Source organism: Hibiscus syriacus, unplaced genomic scaffold (assembly GCF_006381635.1).
Source record: "Hibiscus syriacus cultivar Baekdansim isolate YM2019G1 unplaced genomic scaffold, ASM638163v2 tig00000132_pilon, whole genome shotgun sequence".
NCBI classification, from domain to species: Eukaryota; Viridiplantae; Streptophyta; class Magnoliopsida; order Malvales; family Malvaceae; genus Hibiscus; species Hibiscus syriacus.
The window spans coordinates 1,134,461-1,157,636 of record NW_024061764.1 but is presented as its reverse complement, the minus strand read 5'-3'; the positions used below and the strand labels follow the sequence as shown (position 1 = coordinate 1,157,636).

The 23,176-nt window shown below is 35.3% G+C and overlaps 1 protein-coding gene and 3 pseudogenes across 1 annotated transcript; 3 read left to right on the top strand and 1 right to left on the bottom strand.

Annotated features, from left to right (window-relative positions):
* Positions 1 to 6,497: 6,497 nt before the first annotated feature.
* On the top strand, positions 6,498 to 10,586 carry LOC120130475 (annotated as a pseudogene).
* A 143-nt stretch (positions 10,587 to 10,729) lies between these two features.
* LOC120123157 lies at positions 10,730 to 15,943 on the bottom strand (annotated as a pseudogene).
* Positions 15,944 to 16,884: 941 nt separating this feature from the next.
* On the top strand, positions 16,885 to 18,095 carry LOC120123045 (annotated as a pseudogene).
* A 2,407-nt stretch (positions 18,096 to 20,502) lies between these two features.
* LOC120124930 (mavicyanin-like) lies at positions 20,503 to 21,500 on the top strand. Its single transcript, XM_039143504.1, has 2 exons — positions 20,503 to 20,677; positions 20,974 to 21,500. The coding sequence occupies exons 1-2, from the start codon at positions 20,503 to 20,505 to the stop codon at positions 21,324 to 21,326; spliced, it is 528 nt and encodes a 175-aa protein (XP_038999435.1). The 3' UTR covers positions 21,327 to 21,500.
* Positions 21,501 to 23,176: the final 1,676 nt, after the last annotated feature.

The following is a 23,176-nucleotide window of genomic DNA, read 5'->3' as shown; positions in this document are numbered from 1 at the left end:
AATTGAGGCCAAGAAAATACTTGAGGAAGTCCATGAAGGAGTTTGTGGAACACATGCTAATGGATTCACAATGGTTAGAAAAATCATGAGGTTTGGGTACTATTGGTCCACTATGGAAGGAGATTGTATCAGATTTGCTCGAAGATGTCATAAATGCCAGATTCATGATAACCAAATACATGTTCCTCCTTCACCACTCCATGTAATGAACGCACATTGGCCATTTTCAATGTGGGGCATCGATGTCATTGGGGCAATTTCACCGAAGGCCTCAAATGGACATCGTTTTATCTTAGTGGCTATAGACTACTTCACCAAATGGGTTGAAGCTGCCTCTTATGCTAATGTCACAAAAGGAGCAGTGTGCAGATTTCTAAAAAGAGAAATCATTTGTAGATATGGAACACCTGAAAGGATCATCACAGATAATGCATTGAATTTGAACAACGATTTAATGAAGGAAGTTTGCACAAAGTTAAAGATCAAACATCACAATTCGGATCCTTATCGCCCAAAAATGAATGGGGCAGTAGAGGCAGCGAATAAAAACATCAAGAAGATCAACACAAAAGCAACTGAAACATATAGAGACTGGCATGAAAAATTACCTTTTGCGTTGCTTGCTTATCGCACGTCCGTTCGTACATCTACTGGGGCAACACCATTCTCTTTGGTATATGGGATGGAAGCAGTTTTACCTGTTGAGGTGAAAATACCTTCTTTGAGAGTATTGATGGAGTTGAAACTGGACGAGGCTGATTGGGTACAAAGTAGGTTTGATCAATTAAATTTGATTGAGGAGAAAAGGCTGAGAGCTATCTGCCATGGCCAAATGTACCAGAAAAGGATGATACGAGCATATGACAAGAAAGTCAGACCTCGAGAATTTCGTGAAGGCGATTTGGTACTAAAAAAGATCCTACCTATGCAAAAAGACTTTCGAGGGAAGTGGATGCCGAACTGAGAAGGTCCCTATGTTGTAAAAAAGGCATTCTCAGGAGGAGCTTTGGTGTTAACAGAAATGGATGGAGAAGATTTGCCTAATCCCGTGAATTCCGATTCGGTCAAACGATATTACACTTAAAAAAAAAAAGGGAAAAATGAAAATATGATGGAAAAATAAAAAAGAAGAAAAAGAAAAATGAAAAAAGAAGAAAAAATAAATAAAGGAGGGTTCAAGATGAAAACCCAAAATGGGCATCTTGAAACCAAAGGAGGATTCGAGTTGAAAATCCGTAATAGACGGCTCGAATAATCAGAAATTGAAATGGTGGATTCCCTCGGAAGCCTAACAGTTTAGGGAAAGACTCTCATGCTCACACATCTTTTGTACGATCTGAATCTTCGAAACACATGTCAACTTTCGAGAAAGATTTGGGGTGAAGAAATAGAAGGACTCAGCATTTGATATTCACTATATTTGTCCTCTGTTCTTCCTTTGTATTTACTTATTTTCTTGTCCCAAAAGATTGTACTTTCTCATTACCTATCTTCAGTGAAATTTTTGAATTTGATTCAATGTCCTCGCATATATTCACCAAATTACTAATCAATAACATCGGTTATTATGCCTTACTCTGAAAAGTGTCAGAGTATGGGGATTTTGAAACAGGTGTTCACCAGAGAACACATACAAAGACACGCTCCCATAAATCATTAAGCAAACCATTGAAAAAAGGGTTCAGATTAAAGAAATCAGTTTCAACATAATCATACTTTTCTCAAGCAAAGAAGTCACAATATAAAAACATGCAACAAGGAGGGGCCATTCTGAGTGAATTTTCTCAGAAAAAAATCAATCAATGACCAAAGAATCAAAGAGGCAAGATAAACTCTCTCGGGGTAGATCAGAAGGACCAAGTCAAAGAATATTTAATGAGAGGTCAAGGAAGTAACCAGGCATGGACAAACGCATAAATATCGCATATTCCGGTCAAGGAGCAGGAAAGATTCCCAATGCTAGGATCGAGTTGAGCATAACCCTTTAAACTTGCATTTAGATCATCCTTAGGGCATATTGCTAACATGAAATCATGGCATATGACCATTTTACAGGATCTTCAAGACTTATTTCATTATTGAAGCAATGAATCAGTCAACATCAACTGACCAGATCTCCTCGACACGTAGGAGAGTGTCAACATTAGGATAACCAGCCGTCCTCATCACGTAGGAACCGAGTTATCACCCTTCCTAAAGATGGCCAGAGTTCTTCATCATGTACGAACCATGTCATCTACCCTTAGACGACCATACCTCCTCATCACGTAGGAGCCATGTCAACCTTAGATAATCAGCCGTCCTCATTACGTAGGAACCTAGTTATCACCCTTCTTAAAGATGACCAGAACTCTTCATCGCGTATGAGCCGTGTCATCCCTTGACCAGATTTCCTCATCACGTAGGAATCGTGTCTCCCTTAGACGAACAGACCTCTTCATCATGTATGAGCAGTGTCGTCCCCAACAACCAGCATTATCCAATTTCTATGGAAATGGGAGAGAACCAGACAAAAACGTGTTGTCTTGTCATCTTTGCCCTATTCTTGTTAACACAAGAATGTGCAAAGAGGGGCAGCTGTAGACACCCGTTTTTGTCCGGGTCTTTTCTATTTTAATTTATTACTATTATTGTCATTTTATATTATTATTATTATTTAATATGTATTTACATTTTGTAGGCCAATCCCGAGGCCCATTCTCGAAGCCCACCAAGAACCCAATAAGCTCACCCATCAGCCAAACCCTGAACCTAATTCACCATAAGGCTATCATCTAACAACCAACCGCCACAGTCGTTGGCCTTCCATCTCCCAGCCGTGCTTGAGGCGTCGATGGTGAATCCCGAGCCGGTCGTCATCAGCAATCTGGTCACACAGTGAAGCAAATGTCATCAACAGTGTATCAAACTTACCCCAAATCTAAAAACCCATTAAAATAACACCCAAAAATCCCGAAAAATCTGGACTTTATTCACCCAAATCAGAGAAATCAAATCCTATCCATAGACCTCATCATCTCACCCAAAAAGAAGGATTTAAAAATCAACATGCAACAAAGAGAGGGGATTCGGGTTTTGAGAAAAAAAAATAAAAATAAAGAGAACTAAAAAAATCCTTACCAAAAAAGGAGTGTTGGTCATCGCTTCACCGGACCAAGAGCCTCTCATCTCTGAAGGTAAGGGTCTTGTGTTGGTTGGGGTTTGGTTTTGGGGTTCCATTCTTTTTGTTTTGTTGGAGAACAGAGGCAAAATGAGAGAGGAAGAGTAGAGAACGGATGGGGGGGGAAAGAATTGAAAATAGGGCTCCCAATTTTTTAAGGTAGTATATAGCAACTTAATGGAACGACACAGTATTGGATGCTAGGATTCCATGTGTTGGGTGTATGGTTTAATCGCGTCAGAAGGGTCCTCATCTTGTAACATTTTAATTTTAGTCATCAATGAACTTTTACTTTCTTATATTTTGAGCTTCCATTTTGTTTTATGTTATAATTCCATCCTCATCTGCGTTTGTATTTTTATGTTCATATTTGAATTTCAGCCATCCTACTTTAATTTGTTTTTATCTAGGTAGTGTATGTTTTCATTAATGCATTTCAATCACTCTTTTTACATTGTTTTGCTTTTGGTCAAGTTTATGATGATGGCATGTTATTTTATTTTATTTTATTCTAATCCTGAATATTGTTTTGTGGTTTATTCTCATTTTTGATCATCTATTGTTCGATATATTTGATTATTGTCCCGGTTTGTTATTGATTTTGCAGTTTAGAATTACAAGTTATTATTAATATCTTTTAGCCCTCTTAATTACTATATATGTGTAATTACCTTTATTTGTGGTCTCGTTTAAGGATTTTATATTCTCATATTAGTTTTTTTACATATGTACATATATTTGAATATATCCATGACTTGTATATATATATATATATTAATGTTATGTAGTCTGTATATAGTGTTGTATTATACATTTTATTACATGCATGCATGCGTGTATTATATATACTTACCAAACATATAGATTTTTTTTACATATCGAATAGTTATATGCATAATAATATATTTTAATTTTTTAGGATTATGTATATATTTATTTAACATATTCCGATCTTCATATTTATGTATGTACTTAGAACTGATATTTTGAACAATCTCAAATGTTTGTTTAATGACTAATATGTTTAATGTCATTTATTCGAATACTTTCAAGAACGTCTTTTATAGAACGGACGTGGAAAGTATCACTTGGTCGAAGTGATGCAATCCTATACGACGTTCAAACAGAATGAAAAAACGCAAATTCTTCCTTTTACGAGCTTATAGAAATTATTTTTATTGTTATTCTATTTTTTGTTATTTTATTTGATGTTCATATTGTTTAATATTTAAATTTTAATCTTTATATTTATTTCTTCATTGAATCTTAATATGAGTGATGTATGTTTTGGAAAAATAAAATATGATGTATTTTATGTCAATTTTCGATATTTTTTTAAAAGAGAAAATATTCTTTACAAGTAAGAAATAGACGAGGTAGCTTTCCCGACGGAGGATTGCAAATCTCGGGATTTCTTGTCGAGAAAAGGGTTTTTTTTCTTTTATTTTGACTAATATTCAATAAATAAATCATAATTTATTTATTATTCTATTTTTATAATTTTTATTGTATTAATGGTTTTTATGTTAATATTAACTATACATGTTTTAGATAAATTAAGCATATTTTATTTTCTACTCATGTCGATATTATTTGGTGGTAATTCAAAGATATAATATACTTTATAGATGAGAAATAGATGAGATAGCTTTCTCGTTGGAAGATTGCAAATCTTGAGATTTCTTACCAAGTGAAGTATTTCTATTATTTTAACAAATATTCAATAAATAGATCATATTTTTACTTCTGATTCAAACTTTAAGTTCTACCATTTATGACGATATATAAGCGACTGAGTACCGATTTTGGGCGTTGTGGATGTTTATCTTTTCCACAGACGTAACCGACTTCCGAACCCCTAAATTTTCTTCTGATAACGCAGACTTGTATTCTTATAAAAAAATGATTTTCTTTAAAATTGTTTTTTAAATTAAAAACATGTTATTAGGTATTCGACTTACCTAACTCAAAGGTCGATGGCGACTCCTTTCAATTTAATTTTAATTAATCCAAAATCCTCAATTTTTCTAAATAAAAGTTATAATCGTTTTTTAAAATAATATTTAATTGTTTTACCTAAAAAATGGTTATGACAATAGTTATATAATTATATTTATTATTTAATATGTTTTACCTTAAATATTATATTGTAGTTAATTTGAATCATTTTGTTTCACTTGTTTCACTTGATTTTATGGTTTTTAACTTATATATATTATGACTTGCTTTGAATATGACTTGTGATATAAAAAATTATTTTTCATTAAATATTTTTGATATTTTTATTTAATTTTTTAAATAATTATGACGTCATCCGGTTCTTCCGACCGGTCGGACCGGTTGAACCAATGAACCGGTAGCATGACCGGTTATGAAAACCATGCTCCTCATATGATGAGCTTCCTTGCATGTGAGTGATTAAAACTATTTTAAGAGAAAAATTTATTTTCAAAACTGAGATTAAATGTTGTCCCATAGTCAAAGTCTCTGTAGAGATTCAACTGGTTTAAGGGTTGGAAGCCAAAATAAAAAAAATATGATTGGTGTATCAAGCTAGAAACCAAGTCTGCAATATGCATCATCCAACCACATGGAAGCCACCAAATACCAAACAAAAAAGGCATCTTTACGTTCTCCCCCTTCCCAAGCTAATATTCCACTCTTCCTACCTCACGTATGGTCCACAATCAGTGTATATTATAATTAAAACCCTTGCTAATATGTATGGATAGAGCCAAAAAAAAAATTATGGTATTACAATTTTAAAAATTCTACAAAAGTTTTTTTAAATGGGAATTTGGTTTCTTCGAAAACGGATTCTTATAGGATAGTTCATTGTTAATTTTGTTACTTCAGTTGAACAAACTGTTGATATTATCACCAAAATGAGTCCTCCATCGATGTTTACTCGTCTACGACGTCGTCTTGGAGGTGAAATTTAAGAAAAATATTGGAGTGGACAAACTTAACAAATACCGAAAGCTGTGAAGTCGTTTGGGCTGATCTGTTAGTCGGTTATTGGGCGTAGTCTGTATGAATTGCGCTGGTTGAAGTTGAAATGAACTAACACAAACCTGACTAACAAATTAATTAAAATCCATCATTTTTCTGGGTTCTCTTAGTTTGTCTTGGTCGAGATATATTAGCTTTAAAAGCTTCCAGTGTTGGTTTACACGTCAATAGCGCTGGTTGCAAATCTGCCGTGTGCCGACACTTCACAAGTTACCAGATTCAATTGAATTCCGAAATCTTTTCGCACCCCTCGCCCTTGTTTGTTGCCTTCCCCCAAGCTTTGTTACGACAACTATTTAGCAAGGTACATCGCGGTTTTCTTTCATTTGGTCTCTGTCGTCGAAATTGTATTAGTTGTACTTACGTGTAATCATCTCCCCTGTTCTCATTCTCTGTTCATAAACCCCGTTTCCATGGCTACGGTTTCTCAATTGACTAACTTTCCGTGCAACACCTTCTTAATAACTTCACAACCCAATACCTACTCCCCAAAAATCTCCGTTCTGCGTCTGAACACTACCAAACCAACTCGTAATCTGATAAAGAAATCTCAATTTTTGACCCAGAAATCAATCCAGGCAAGACCTGTTTTCCAGGTCCGTGCTTCGGACGCCGACGACGAATCGGGCCCAGACAGAGAGGAGCCGGTTGTGATAGAGAGTCCTGGTGTGGCCGTGACCGTGGCAGAAGAAGAGAAGAAGCCCGACGAAGTGGTGGAAATCCAGAGCTTGAAGAAAGCTTTGGTGGATTCGTTTTATGGGACTGATCGTGGCTTGAAAGCCAGTAGTGAGACCAGAGCGGAGATAGTTGAGCTTATAACTCGGCTCGAGGCCGAGAACCCAACTCCTGCACCGACTGAGGCGTTGCCTCTGCTCAATGGAAAATGGATTCTCGTCAAATTTACTTAGCGTTTCGCCTTTATTAGTGGGATTCCTCAGGGTGCTTGTAGGAAGTATTCTTAACGTATGCAATGTTGATATTTTATATATTGTGTTGTGGCACAGGTATACATCGTTCCCAGGTATGTTTCCGTTGTTGTCAAGGGGTCAATTTCAGTTAGTCAAGGTGGAGGAAATATCGCAGACCATCGATGCCGAAAGTCTCACCGTGCAAAACTCTGTTCAGTTCTCTGGACCATTGGCCTCCAGTTCCATTAGTACTAATGCTAAATTTGAGGTTCGAAGTCCCAAACGTGTGCAGGTACATTGTTTAGAGCTCTACTTTTCTTCTGACGAACTGATTCTGAAGTTGTTCTGGACTCCGGGTGTAACTTAAAATTGCTCTTGTTTCTTTATGAATGTTGTATGCAGATCAAGTTTCAAGAAGGCATAATTGGAACTCACCAGCTGACGGACTCCATAGTGTTACCGGAAAATGTGGAATTTCTGGGACAAAAAATTGATCTCACTCCTATTAAAGGCTTGCTCACCTCTGTACAAGACACAGCTTCATCTATCGCAAAGACTATTTCCAGCCAACCACCATTGAAGATTCCATTGTCAAACAGCAATGCATAGTCATGGTTACTTACAACATACCTCGACGACGAACTGCGGATTTCAGGAGGAGATGCCGGGAGCGTGTTTGTGCTCATCAAGGAGGGCAGCACTCTATTGAACCCATGAACTTAAAACTCTAGATTCCTTTTCTTCTTGATCTCTATTAATTTGATGTTAGAATTATATACTTATAATGGTAATAATACATAATATTGGGCTGTTGTTAAGGTTTGATTCCAACTTGCTGTCTCAAGTAAGCGAGAGTTTTAATGATATACCACGGAACATTTATATATCCATCTTCAACCGAATGTTTTAGGGCTTCATTCCTTAAGAGCACCAAGGCAAAATTCTGCAAACCAGACACCCGTTAGCGACGAATCAGTGTACAAGCTTTGTAGTTCATTGTTATCAGTTATTAATCGTCTCGAATAAGAGATTAATTACTGCATTTTCTGGTCTAAAGAAATTTGAATTTTGGGAGGTCTATGAAAACAAGCATCGAATTATCCGTAGGTATATATGATGTTACATGTCAATGAGCGAGGAAGCTCCGAGAAAATTATACTTATTGCTGACATGGACTCGACTCGATTCGATTCTCCTGTCTCAAATATGAACAGAATGGCTAAATGCCTATATCTTCCATCATGACTTTTGCCCTAATACTTCAAACACAACATTTTCTCTGTGAAGGTTGAGGCATTGTAAATTCTGGTTCAATTAATTGCTTCACTTACTAGGTTTTGACTTTTGAGTTTCCTTTTCAGCGTTTTGACATTGATGATTTTGGATTTCTTACTGTCTTTATGCTATCATAAACAGTTAATTGTGATAGTTTTGCAACCACCAGAAGAAAAATAACAAAAAAGAATCCTCCTTTACTACCTTTTACAAAGCTCGAGCTTACAAATTGTGGTCACTCACACCTGGCATTAAACATTGTCCATAAATTATTCAAGACTTCTAGACCTTTTCTCCGAGGAAAAAAGAATGTCACATTGCTTTTCAATGGCGTTTATAACGTAAGAACAAATCAGTGCAAGCCTCATGGAAAACTTCGAGTATAATCCCATGATAGTTGTCAGAATTCATAGATATGTATGTAATAAAGCTCCTTAGGCTCTTCCATCCTGTTCGCCTTAATCATCTCGACCATAAACTTTCTGAAATCTTCTATCGGGTCATAAGAACACTTCTCCATGGCTACCATGACCACGAACTTAGTCCCTTCACTTCTGTGCCGCCTTCTATCTATGTTATGCCTAGTCTCCTGCCTTTCTCTGATCATTTGATCTAGCTTCTCTTGAACCATGGTGTGTGCTAGACTCGAGATCGATGCATATCGGTCTGAACTCGATCTTTCTGCTTATTCGGAAGAAGAGACACTAAGCCTGCAACTGCAACACAAAGCCCTACATCCTCTCTGTTGAAACCTCTGCTTGTTGTGCTCTTTAGAGGCTTTCATCTTCTAGTATGGACATGAATCTTGGGATGAGAATTTGTGACAAAATAATCATTTATGCTCAATAGGCAAGTGAGTCAAGTTAGGCATGATTGTGTCTCGAGTTCGGGACAATGAATACGTAAAAGATTAGGGGTAGTTGGAAGGCAATAGGGGAGCATTTTTATTTGTTAATTGAGCTTGTATTCATCATGTAGGCTTAATAGATCTTTAACACTATCATCCTTTATAGGCAGTGTTAGGTGTCCTAGTCATCAGAGGCGTTGCTTAAATGGAAAGACAGGGTCCATCAATGATGAAGCCTTTAATCTGGCAAGTTTAGGCTACCAGCTTAAGAATTTAAGACAAATGGCAACCAGATAATAGCTTTGTGAGTACCAGCTGAACTTCAAAAAACTTCAGCAAACATATCAGCAAAGAACTATGATGATGAACGGGGCCAAGTGCTTGTTAAAGAAAAGGTTGTTTCAAGAACAAAGCATTTTCTTTGCATTTTTTATTTGTTCTTAGCTTAGCTACTTTGATTCCTACTTGATTTGATGAACTGAATTGAACCTTTTCTGGGTTGGTTTTAGAACATAAAATACAGTCTTCTAAGGGTTGCCTAATTGAACTACGGAGAAGATCGACAAAGATTTGCCTAGCTGGTGGAATCTCTTTTGAATGATCCTTTATGTTGGAAAATGGGGGAGGCAAGAACAAGAAGATAAACAACTTTCAGAAAGGGTAATAGTTACTATTAAAAGACTTGGGAGTTCAACATGTGATAATCATTTGTGTGTATCATGGAGACTGAAATGGGGTATTATTTTCACTGTTTAATAAACTAATTGTTTAATTAAGTACTTAGAAGGATTCCAAGTTGGTTTAACCACCCATCAGTGGCAAATGTTGCTATGATGATCAACTGTTAAAACGGAGCTTAAAAAGAAGTAATTGGCCCCAAGTTATCTGCCTAGGCGTAATCAAATGACGGAGTTCCTGACATTTTTGGGTTGTTTTGAGAGATGAGAGAACTGGTAAAATAGATGAATTCATCGAAATCATTCCTTCTTGCAAAGTTCACAGTGCTGAAGGGCACCTGGTAAGGACACAAAAGAGTAGCAGCACATTTTCGTGTTCGAGTTAGAAGTATGCAGCCTATCTGTAAGACATAGTGAGCTCTTTAAACTTTCGAGATTTGAGCACTTGAGAACATCTTGGGATTCCAGATTGTCATGAGCAGCGTGTTATATAGAATCAGGCTCTTGGTACTTTCATTTTATTCTAACGTTTTATTGTAGTTATGATTTTGTGGGGTCTAAACTACTGATGATAGTTGGGTTTTGAATTCTACCATCACTTAGAGTTTATGCATGCTATTTCTATCCGTCTATAGAACATAACATCCTCAATGAAGGAACAAATCATCCAAAGACAACTAAATTTCCTCAATACAAAGGAACAATATCATCTTCAGAGCTGACATCCTCAGATGGAGCAAATCGCCCTCAACCACGTCTTAGCGTCCAATTCTGCATTTGAAAAACAATGAGAACTGGATACATATAATGATTGATGCAGGAGGCAGTGACTAATTGGTAATTAGGCAATTAATAATTAATTGGCTTAACATATATTATACATAGTCATGGCAGAAAGAATATTTTCTGCCTAAAAATATTTGAATGGGGAAAAACAAGAAACACCCATATACAAGACATTTTCTTTTCCTTCTTTTGTTGCAACAACTTTCAAACCATTATAGGCAAGCAGTACATTCTGATGATTATGCTCACATATATTCAAGAATGTTCAAGTCTTTCTTGCAGGATCTGCCCCAACTTCATAAGAAGAATTTGCTGCTCTTGAAATGTAAGGCTTTTCAATATCTGCATGGCGATTAGCACTCGGTAATCGGTATAGGCTTACTTCTAAGATCACTTATCCATAAAATGGACTGGAGAACAACTAAGTATGATATACTAAAGATTTACCTGGTCCAAGATCATTTCAACCGAGATACCTTCACGCACAACAAACGACTGGTGATAGATATATGCAAATACTGCCATCACCATCTACATTAAATGGTCAAATAAGTCGGATCCGCATATATATCATTAGAAGCAACATCCTCACAAAATATCGATCCGTTGAGGACTTTTACCACTTAACAAACCCCCTAAGGATATAAATCGGTGAAAGAATTCGTGATCCATCCTTCCACTCCTTTTTTCTCACTTTTTTCCCTTTTCCGTTGTAACAGAGAAAATATAATATCTTTAGCTTACATATAAAGACACGGCATTTAATTAGAAATGTCGAACTAAGATAAAAAGCCTCAATTTTCTCACCTGGCAATCCATTCTATCAGTAATTCCACCATGCCCAGGAATACTATCACCAAAATCCTACGCCAATATAAAAAAAAGTGGGAGGTGACATAATATACTTATATCGGAATCTATGCAAAAATTAGAGAAGAGAATAGGAAGGAGTTAGCACCTTGATCTTAAAAGCTCTTTTAAAACCACTTGCAAAAAAGCCCCCAAAAGGTGCTATAATTGATGCAAACAAACCAAAGCATAAAGCATGCCACTGAACAGGCAAAATGGAGATCTCTTTCCGAGGAAACTGCAAAACAAAATGTATAAGTAGTGATGGAGCATCGTAGCTTGCACAATCGCATTTCGAGTTTTTGATGAGATAACCGAATTTTTAACATATCCAATCCATCGGCAACCATATTCATTCTTAGTAAAGTTCCCAGTCTTAAAATTTAGCTACAGGAATTAAAAGACCCGAGCACTTTGAGCTGAGGTTATAACCTTCAACTGGCATTGATGAGTACACTAAAGATTTTTAAAACTATGTGATCTATAACTAGAAATTTAAATTCAGAGACAATTCAAAAGATCCAAGCACTACAGAAAGTTGATTGTCCATCACAATTCAAACATCTGGTCTTTTCTTCCCCTTTAAACATGGAGTTCAGAATCATCAGGCTAGAAATAGAAAGTGACATTTTTTTTAATAGGAAACTTAACAGTGTAACCCTTTCTTCCAAGAAAATCAAATCTTACCAACTAAAAACGAATAATTAAGACACTAAATCCAGAGACAAATTAAACTCACTTTTGTGGAATCCATCGTGGTAAAATATAATTCTCAGGCTTAAATAACGGACCCCATGTCATTGGAAACATACTAGAATGAAAAACTATTCATAAAACAGCGGGCACATAACACACAATTTTCCCAGTTCCACCAAAGGCACGTACTCCCGTTACTGAAGCGCAATAAAAATAACATAAATAAGTGTTACTAATCAACGTGATTCAGCACCATTAATCAAGGTATTAGCATTAGATTTTTAGATTACAGGTTCAGGATGAATTTTCACATGAATGCCAAAGGGAACAACACATTTTATAAATTATTCACAACTGATCTTTGGAAGGATGCCCATCAGTTCACAGCTTAAATTTAGTCTATTAAACTTGTACAGGCATATAAAATGTCAATAATGAACCCTCAAGTTAGTACCATCTAGAAAAAGAAGAAAAAAATATGAATACAGAAATGGTGGGCCCCATAGTGTCACCAATTAGAAGGATCAGTCGTGCTAAAATTGATAGATCAGACATGCAAAAAGTAAGAACAGAGTAACAGACTGCCACGGGAATAATCTTTTCATAAAGATGCTGATTAGCCTGAATATTTACAAGTCACCGGAATTAATTCATTCTACAGACATGCATAACTAGTGAATTTCTCATCTAGTGATGTGAAACTGGCATAAAATAATTGATAACCTTATCACAAACAAGATGGAGTCATCTCCAATATGGAAATACTATGCTCACCAGAAATGCAGAGATGATAGTTGTAACAGATGCTCCAATAAACCCCTCCCATGTTTTCTTAGGAGATAATTTGATTAATGGGGTTCTTCCAAAGAAGAAACCAAAGATATAAGCAAAAATGTCATTGATAACAATAAGTGATGCTGGGAGAAGAAGAATAAGGAGAGAATACAGTCAAAAGAACCAAAAGCATGAAAATAATTGCATAAATCTTAAGAGGTAACAGCTTACTTTTTTTCTTATCAAGGGATAAGGGGAAGAGGTTGCCCAGGTTTGAACCCGAGACGTAGTGTCAGAAGGGCTCAAGCATGGAAGTCATTTGTATTAATGAGAAATTTTACCATAATTAGTCTCTTTATTTTCCTTTTTTACCCGTGTGCATAAGTATGTGCATATCTGGTACACGGTGCATGGTGCACATAGGCAGGTAGGATTTAGAAAGGGTGTCTAAGAAAGAAAAGTTACCAGAAAATTCCTTCAAAGATATTGGCCACAGTAAAGGATGACTGTGTGAATACCACGATCAGAATCATATGTGTCCATGCATATTGGCTAAACTGATACTTGTACATCTTCTTCTTCAATGTAAGAATAAACCACATAAAACCTAATCCCAATCAAACAATAATAATGAGGATATCAATGGCCATATGTAATAATACAGGAAAGGGAAATTCAAGGTATAATCACTATAAATAACAAGAAAACCATAAAACATATGAGGAAATAACATATTTACAGAATTAGGAAACATCTAGTCCTGCTTTGGTCAAAATTGAAATTTAAGATACCAATTGATGAATTCTTGACATAATTCTTCCTCCATGCTTTAAGTCAAAAATATGAAATAATATGCTTAACAAACCTGCAATGTACAAGAAGTAACAGATAGCCATGTGATACTTGATAATGCCATTAACAAACTGATACAAGAATTTGTCCGAAGTTACCGTATTGACAAGTGGTTGGCTAAGAAGGCGGCCATATACAAAAAACATAGTTGTGAAGAAGAAGTTCCTGTGCCCATAAAATGAAGAACATTCTTATCAGATGAAAGCAAGTAAGTTTTAAGAGTAATTCCTATGGCACAAAAATCTTGGTTGCCATATGGAAGGTAAAGGTAGTAACCTAACCAATTTAATAGCCTAAATCCTGGAAGATGCCTATCTTCATGTGCTTTCCTAAGTAGATTGAAAAGCTCTTTTGCCACAAATATTTGGATAACCACCACCATAGCTGTAATATAGAGATGACCCATGTAGACAATTAATGCAAAACCCCCTCTAATCCAAACAGTAGAGTTTGTTCGGATCCACATTGATTTTATTTGTTATGGTCATCAACAAGCAAATTCCCACCATTTGCTTTAGGTTCCGGTACAAACTGATAGAATGTTCGAATTTTATGAGATTGAGGGGGGGAAATTCCTTTGCACGCGATGGAAAATATTGTGTACAAATGCAACATCAGTAATCATGACCATAGACAAGAACAAGGAGCCCAAAAAAGTGTTCATATTTGATTAACCAACCTCATTGGACCGTTTACGGTGCCGAACTCTAGCAGTAGCAGATGATGGCACAGCTGTATTATTCTCCTTCTGCATGGCTCTTTACTTAAATGTCAATCGTCAAATTAAAAAGCTCACATATATTTCTGGTGCTGGGAAAACTGCTGCCGTGCCACTAAATTACACGCTCAAAAAGAGAAACCACTGCAACTCACTGAAAGTCTGAAAGAAACATGAACAATTGTATTAAGCAACTTACTTAAAAGAAGAGTTATAGTCAGCTATAATCAGCTAGGTGCAGAATACATGTAAAAAGAAAGCAGCAGATCAAAATCTCGTAAATATACATGCAGCAAAAAGATTCAGTCCTGACAACCACTTCAACCTTTTCGTTTCTTGAAACATGTTAAATCTAATGCCTTACATTCACAATGCCCAAACATTAAACAACTAAATAGACATAGCACAGCCAGAAAAGAAGCTCTTTATTCAATATATACCAGCTTAAAAAGATATGGAAATTCCATCCAGCTCAAAATCATGTGTCTATATTAAGCTTTATGTATTATATCACCATCCAAATCTTTAGGCTTTTTATTACCTTACAGAACTTCATACTGAAGTCATTCTCACTACGTAGTTATTTATACCAATAGAAAAGACCAGTGCCGACAGACACATTCTTATTGTAAGGGGCTACCCCAATGCCACCCACCGCCCACTCCCTAGGGAAAAAGTCCAAAAGAGAATAAAAAAACACTGAGAAAAGTATTGTTCTTATTCAAAAAGAATTTTGAAATCAGATGCTAAAGTAATTTTTTAGACAAATAGTGATATTCCAACAAGATGAGAGAACCGGAGAAAGTGCAGAATTGGTATATTTGACAAAACCACATCTTTATTCCTTCTTTTAGTTAGGCAATATCGGAACCTTTAAATGTTCAAACTCTAAATAAAAATTAGGCACAAACCATGAAGTGAACTTTACTGAACGACAACTTTTGATTGGCGTCAAACAAGAGTTTCACTTATTCAACGACAACCTAATCTGTGTAGCAATTATCTAAAAGAGAGATTATAAGTCCGAAATAAAACGATTGCTAAACCAAGAAAGAAATCAAGCTGTTACATTATACATATAATAATCACATTAGTATTTTCATGTCCAATATTTGAAATTTAAAATTCCAGTTTCCACCAGCAACAGCAACCATTAAGAAATAGAACTCTACTCAAACTCTAAGCTAATTAAAAACATAAACCACTCAAATTTGACATCGTAAATAACGAAAACAACCACTCAAAATCAAATCTGAAGCAGAGAAAAGCTCAATTGCTTGAACGTAAAGGATCGAAAGAAAAATCAGCGATAAATTTACAGCAGCAAACATTAAAGGAGTATAAGAGCAAGAGAGATTTAGAAACCTTGGTTTAGCTTTCAGTTGCAGTAACCCAGTGAGAGCAAACGAAAGAGTGACGAGGAGAATAACAAAGGTATTTGCTTCACGAAAAGTAAGATGGTAAATAAAAGAAATACAAAATTATTAGATTGTATATTTTTATCAAATTATTCATATTATATATTTGTTTTTTAATAAGTTAAATTTTATTATAGTATTATTATAATTAATTTATATATTTTCTTTAAAAATTTTAAATTTATAAAATTTATATTATATTTTTTTACAAAATTAAAAAGATAAATAGATTCAATGAAAGGATAAATTTTATTTTAACCTTGAACTTCATATAAAATTCTAATTATTGATTTTTTTTTTGTAAATTTAAAATAATTTAAAGATAAATTTGTAATTTAAACTTCGTAGAATTTTTATTATTCAACAACAGAAGAATAATATTTTGGGGAAAAAAATTTAAGGGCAGTTCAATCCAAAACGCCGGTAATCCAACAATACTTAAGGGAAGAGGTAATCACATTTCCAGTAATATACCCCAAAAAATCCACTGTTGGTAATAAAAAATTACCGGGGGCTGGAAATGCTGGCCAACCAAACGGGGAAATGAGGATTTCATTCCCCCTGTAATCTCATATGCCATGAACCAAACAGCCCTAAAAGTAACAAAAGGGTGAGGAAGCCAAGCGTAAATTGTGTGATAATATGGGTAAACTACACAAATGATCACTAATGTTTGAGTAAATTTTCATTTTCACTATTATTGTTTCAAAAGTTACAAATTGGTCACTAACGTTATCATTTTTACAAATTGGTCACTCGACGTTAACAGTCGTTAACAGGCGTGACAGAAAACACACGTGGATTGTTATCTACTTACCTGGATGGTTGACCGCCACAATGGAGAACTGTTGGAATCCCTTTAACCGGTGTTTTACCAAATATTTAATGAAAATTTAATTAATAAATAAATTAATGGGAAAATCAAGGTTTAATAATAAATTTGTTCATTTGTTGCTTTTCAAATATACCATCTTCACTTTTGTTCTTCTGTTCTTTTTTATGCTTAAGCTCAACAACGGAAACAATCCAACTCAAACCAGCTTTCAACATTAACAACCATAAGAGCAAACTAACAAGAACTTTTCAAAGGGTCGCCAACCTGAGAACCGCCACAAAATTACTTCAAGCAATGGGATTGGAAATGGCTCCCACGGCGGCTCTGATGTTAACCGAAGAGGTGTTGCCTTGGAAGCTCTATGGCCATGGTTTTCGACAGTGTCACTTCCATCAAAGCTGCTTACACCGAACTACAAATTGCTCAAAACTCTTATAACAACAACGCCATTCAAGCTGCAGACCAAGCTGTCGTGGAACAACTCAAAGTTCTTTCGGAGCTGAAGCGTAAGCTTTTAAAGCATGAGCTTGATGTTTCACCACAAGTCAGTTTGATGCTCGCTGAGATCCAAGAACAACAAAGCTTGATACGCATTGACGAGATCAATATCAAGAAGCTGGAATCTAATATCAAAAGAAAAGTTGCAGACATTGTTTTACACCATAAACAACTCAAAGATTGCACCATTTTAAACAGATCCATGGAGAAGAAACTAAACGAAAGTGGGCTTCTTTCAATGTTCGATAATATCAAGTTCACAACGTTGAATCCAAGTGATTTCGTTCAAGTTTTGCACTTTACAATGAAATATGTTCGTAGTTTCGTGAGGTTGATGATGAAGGAGATGGAGATAGCAAAATGGGATGTTGACGTAACTGCTAAAAATATTGAGCCTGGTACCATTATGATAAAACAAAGCCATCGATATTTTGTCTTTGAATCTTTTGTGTGTAAAACAATGTTATAAGGCTTCGTTTCTCATGATTTCGGGCTCACAAAGGAGGAATATTTCAACGAATTCAAGAGCTTAAAAACTGCTAAGCCGAAATCCTTTCTAGTTCAAAACCCATATTCTTTTTTTGCTAAGTTCGCCATAGTCAAGTACATCAAGCTTGTTCATCCTAGAATGGAATGTTCATTTTTTGGGAACTTGAACCAGAAGAAGCTTGTTATCAATGGTGGGTTTCCAGATACAACTTTTTTCATAGCTTATGAAGAGATGGGAATGCGATTTTGGCTATTGCGTTGCTTGGGGTTTTCGATGAGTGAACAAGTTTCACTCTTTTAGGTGAAAAAGGATTGTAGAATCTCCTTTCTCTCTCAAACCCTCTTTGAAACCCTCTGAAACTGATTCTCTCATGGAGGAATGGAAGAAGAAAAGGTTTAAAGATTTGAAAAGTGTTAGACATTTTTCTTTTATTATTTAACCTTGATCCCCCAATTAATTTATTTCTTAATTAAATTTTCATTAAATATTTAGTAAAGCACCGGTCAAAGGGATTTCAACAATTCTCTACTGTGGCGGCCAACCATTCAGGTATGTAGACAACGGTCCACATGTGTTTTCCGTCACGTACTGTTGTTAACTTCGAGTGACTAATTTGTAATAAACGATAATGTTAGTGACCGGTTTGTAACTTTTAAAACATCAATGGTAAAAACGAAAACCTACTTAAATATTAATGATCATTTGTGTAGTTTACCCAAATAATATTTTGAAAAATTCAATTTTCCCACCGGAAAGGAAAGGAAATGCAACATATGCCGTGAAGATTCCCCCTCCCCTTCCCTTCTCTTTTTCTGGGAAACAAAATATATTTAATTATTTATGGTCACATGTAGAAACAAGATTACATATTAGCCCCTTTTAATTTTGTAAATTATGAACTATGTACTCTATATTTTTTATTTGGTCAACTGATAGTTTTAGTTTGTTTTCTATGAATTAATTTGAGCTTTTTTATAATTTAAATTTAATATAATCTGATTTTTTATTTTTATAATATCATTACTTAATTTAAATAATTTTATCTTTTACAATTCTAATGAATATTAAATTAATGTTTTAAAACATTCGTTGTAGTTCATTATATGATACTTTTCATACTCAATTATAAAATAAGCGTGTAGATTACACTTTTCCTATTTAGCTGTTTAAACTTTTTTTAATCCAAAATCATTTAGTCCCAAACCATCTATCCATCTATTCCCAACACAAAATCCCATAACTCCGATGGCCTTTTCATTTTAATTTTTTTTCATATTGCATGAATTCAACATGTAACCAGTACAATTTACTATAATCATTGAAATAAAAATTAGCAATTTAAGATCATATAAGGATCATACAAAGAAATATCATAGACCTAATCAAGAAACTCGAACAAAAATATATTACAAACAGATATGATCGCATCGGCAAACGAACCACAAAAGAAAATCAAGCTAATGAAAGACTACTGACATACCGCAAATCAGACTTAAGCAACATGAAAAGCTATCTACGAACGTAAATCAAGTATCTAAATCCAATCCAAGAGTCCAAAAACAGATAATATTAACAATATATCAGATAAGTGTCATATTGATTAGTCATGATAATGTCAAATCAATCATTAAAAAAAGATAAATGAAAGAAAAAGGTCAAACGAATGGAAAACGTGTTAACAAAAAAAAGTGTTATACAAACATACTTATTAAAAATAAAAAAATAAAAGAAAAATAAAGATACAATATAAAAATAAAAAATGATAATAAAAATACCGACGATATATAATTAACATTAAATTTAGTACCGTCATCGATAAAAAATGGAAAAAAAATTATCATTATACCAATGAGAGAAAAATTGATTTTGTCTTGAATTTTGACCGGCTGTTGATTTTTAAAGTTGGTCACGTGAGAACTATACAAGGGAAGAACATATTCACTTAATGAGGTCCATCTACTTAAAAGAAATGAGCGTATTTTTTCTTATAAAACATACGTTGTAATTTTTTATATTTTAATTTTAAAAATAATCTTCATAATTATATGAAAATTTTAAAATATATTATAAAAAATATACCAAAATTTTAAATAAACTCTCATCCAAAAATATTTAAATTTAAATCTTTTAAGAAAATAATATTTATTTCATCAATATCGTCAATAATTTTATCTTTTAACTTTATATACTTTGATAATTTATAGGAAACGAATACAAATTGGTTATCTTTATATACTTTGATAATTTATATACTTTAAAATCATCAGCTCATAGTTAAAAAATGAACGGATCGCTATGCTGTATAAATCAATGCATCCGTCACAATGATTCTACGGGTACAACTGTAAAAAAGTTATACACGCATGCTCATATAAAGCTATTAATGCACTGTTCAGTAAGATGTACTGGTACTATATTATATTTATTACCGTATGCTATTGATTCATTATACTACTTCCATTCATGGCATGGTAAATATGGTCAATATGCAATTGAAGAGTAGGAAAAATACATTGAATAGAGCACATATTCCCTTACTAGAATGGTAGTTGGTGGTGGTTGTTAATAGTAATTAACCCAATGGAGCTAGACAGAGACGGGCCGTGCAGAGACGGGCCGTGCATGGAATCCCGCTCTCTCTCTTTTCATTTTTTTATTCTCAAAGAAGCAGTAGTACAACCTCTATTGCTTTCCCTGTGCCGTGACAATGGCTATTCTGAAGATGGTGATCGTCGCACTGGTTGTCATGGCAGCGACCCTCGGAGGGAAAATGGCTGGAGCACAAGTGCACCATGTAGTCGGAGGTAACCAAGGGTGGGACCCTTCCTCCGACGTGGCGTCTTGGTCCTCCGGTAGGAGCTTCAGCGTTGGAGACAAAATCTGTAAGCTTTTGCTTTACTCTTCCTTTCTAATTAGCTTACCACAGAAACACATACTAGCTCCGTTCAGCTTTATACATAGATATATGGTACCAACTACCATGATACAGTAATCAATTTTTGTTCAATTTCGTCGGCTTCTGGGTGTGTAAAAGAAATCAAAGCTTCTTACTTTTGCATAAATAATTAAATATGTGATTTAATCCAACTATTCAAAAAAATTGATCCATGAATGAAAATCAGTACTTTTCTCATGTTTTTCTATGTTTTGATTATGGTTAACTTGAACTGTTGCACAGGGTTCGCCTACTCTGCAGCAGAGGAGAGCATTGCCGAGCTGAATAGCAAGGAGGAATATGAGTCGTGCGATTTGAGCAACCCTCTTAGAATGTACACGGACGGCTTAGATGGCATCGCATTGGATGGTGAAGGGATCCGTTTTTTCGTAAGCAGCGAAGCTGAGAGCTGCAAGAACGGTCTAAAGCTACACGTGGAGGTGGGGCCTTTAGGGAACTCCGACGCCGAAATGCCCAAAGTCACAGTGGCTGCCGCCGCGCCGCCCACAATCCCTTCTGGATCAGTCCGGCTTCACAGGAGCTCCGTGTTATTATTGGTCGAGCTGTGGCTTTGCGTTTGCTATATGGCTATTTAGTTATAACGAGTTATGACCAATCTGCACTATTTTCTCCATTTTAACTTCTTGGGCTAGAGTTTATTATATGCAAATCTACTTTAGTTTTTAAATTATGTATTCGATGTCCTTGCGACATGGCCCTGTAAAACTTAAAGAACATCATGATGAAAATAATATTGTGTTAAAGCTAAAGTTTCTCTCAAATACTTTATGATATAGAGACCAATTCAAAATAAAAGTATGTAATACAATTAATTCATTACAAGTTACGTAGCTTTGAGTATTCACCAAGTTGGCCTGGGATTCTCCCATCTTGCTTGTTTTCTGAATGATCTAGATCTTCAAGACTTGAGAGCTTTCCAATTTCAAGTGGCACATCATCTGATAAATGATTATTGCTCAAGTTAAGGAGGTACGGAGAGGTTAATCTGCCCAACTCTTTTGGCATCTTTCCAACAAGTTGGTTAGAAGAAAGATCGAGCACAGCTAGTCGATTCAGCATGCCAAAGTCTCCAGGTATTTTGCCACTGATTACCAGCAACTTTTAATTGCTCCAGGTTTCTGCATCCTCCCCGGTTAGCTAAAAGCAACCCCTCCAATCTGTTGTGTCTTAACTCACAATAATTCAGATTCGGATGAACTCCAAAGTTGTGGTCTAGAGACACTGAAAGCCGGTTGTTATGGAATTGAACTCAAACGCGGCTTGTACAGTTCCAAAAGCTCTTTGGGATGGGACCTGTAAAACTGTTGAACGCTGCAGTGAAAAGTTGTAGCTTTGCACCTTGACAGACTTGTGGTAGGCAAACTGAAAAGTTGTTTTCACCCGGATGCAGTTCTCTCAAAGAAGTGAGGTTTGCTAATCCTTGAGGTACAAAACCCGACAGCCAATTCTTGATCAGCAGCAATCAAGCAAGAAATTTACAGTTAATAAACTCTGAGGGAACGTTCCTGAAAATTTATTCTGGTGTAAATACAACATTGTTAATTTGGTCAGTTTGCTAATCCAAGTTACTAAGATTACCTCTAATACGTGCGTTTGGAAGGCTAATTCATGTTATGCTTCCAGCTTTATCACGAATGATACCGAACCGATCACAAGGGGTGCCACGGTTTTGATTGTTTGCTGCAAGTGTCTATGACTGGACTGTTAGATTTGTCTAGAAATTAAGTTGACAAGTTGAAAATTTCATCTTGGTTGGTGGCCAACTTGTTGGAAATTTCATCTTGATTGGTGGCCAAACTTTGAACATGTGAATTTCATATTTGGTGGCTAACTTGTACACATTGGAAAATTCTTTGGTAGGTGGCCAAAGTTTGAACATATTGTTCTTAAAACTCAACTATAAATAGACCTAAGTATTTCCATTAGAAATCATCCCAAAAACCAAAAACAAGTTCTCTCTTCCTCTTGTATTCTTCATTCTCCCACTTTGAGAATTCTAAAAAATTCCATTTATTATAATATTGGCGATATAGTGAAGTTATCATCCGGTGTGGTGCCCGAGGAGTAGACGATATTCTCATCGAACCTCGTAAATTTGGTGTTTATCTCCTTTATTGTTTTTATTCGGTTCTTTTTTATTGTGTTTCAATATTCAATAGTTTTACAGGTATATTCGATGTGCAACCTTTGGTGGTTTTAATCTTGACATTTTAGGTCAATTTTAAAACTACGTTCGTGTGGGAAATAACCTGTTTTCCCCAACAATTGGCATCAGAGCTTCGATTGAGGTTATCTTGGTGGTTCCGTTGCTGAAAAGATACAGTTCGTGATATTGAATATTGTTTGTTAGAATTAAAATGCCAAAATACGGATCAGTTGAGACATTAAGCTCTTCATCTGGACTGGTGAAGAGGGTGATGTCAAA

Excerpts from the sequence above, each read along its gene's own strand:
- LOC120124930 (XM_039143504.1), top strand. The coding sequence starts at position 20,503 with ATGGCTATTCTGAAGATGGTGATCGTCGCACTGGTTGTCATGGCAGCG. Across the intron at positions 20,678-20,973 it reads CAGCGTTGGAGACAAAATCT|GGTTCGCCTACTCTGCAGCA; the intron begins GTAAGCTTTTGC and ends ACTGTTGCACAG.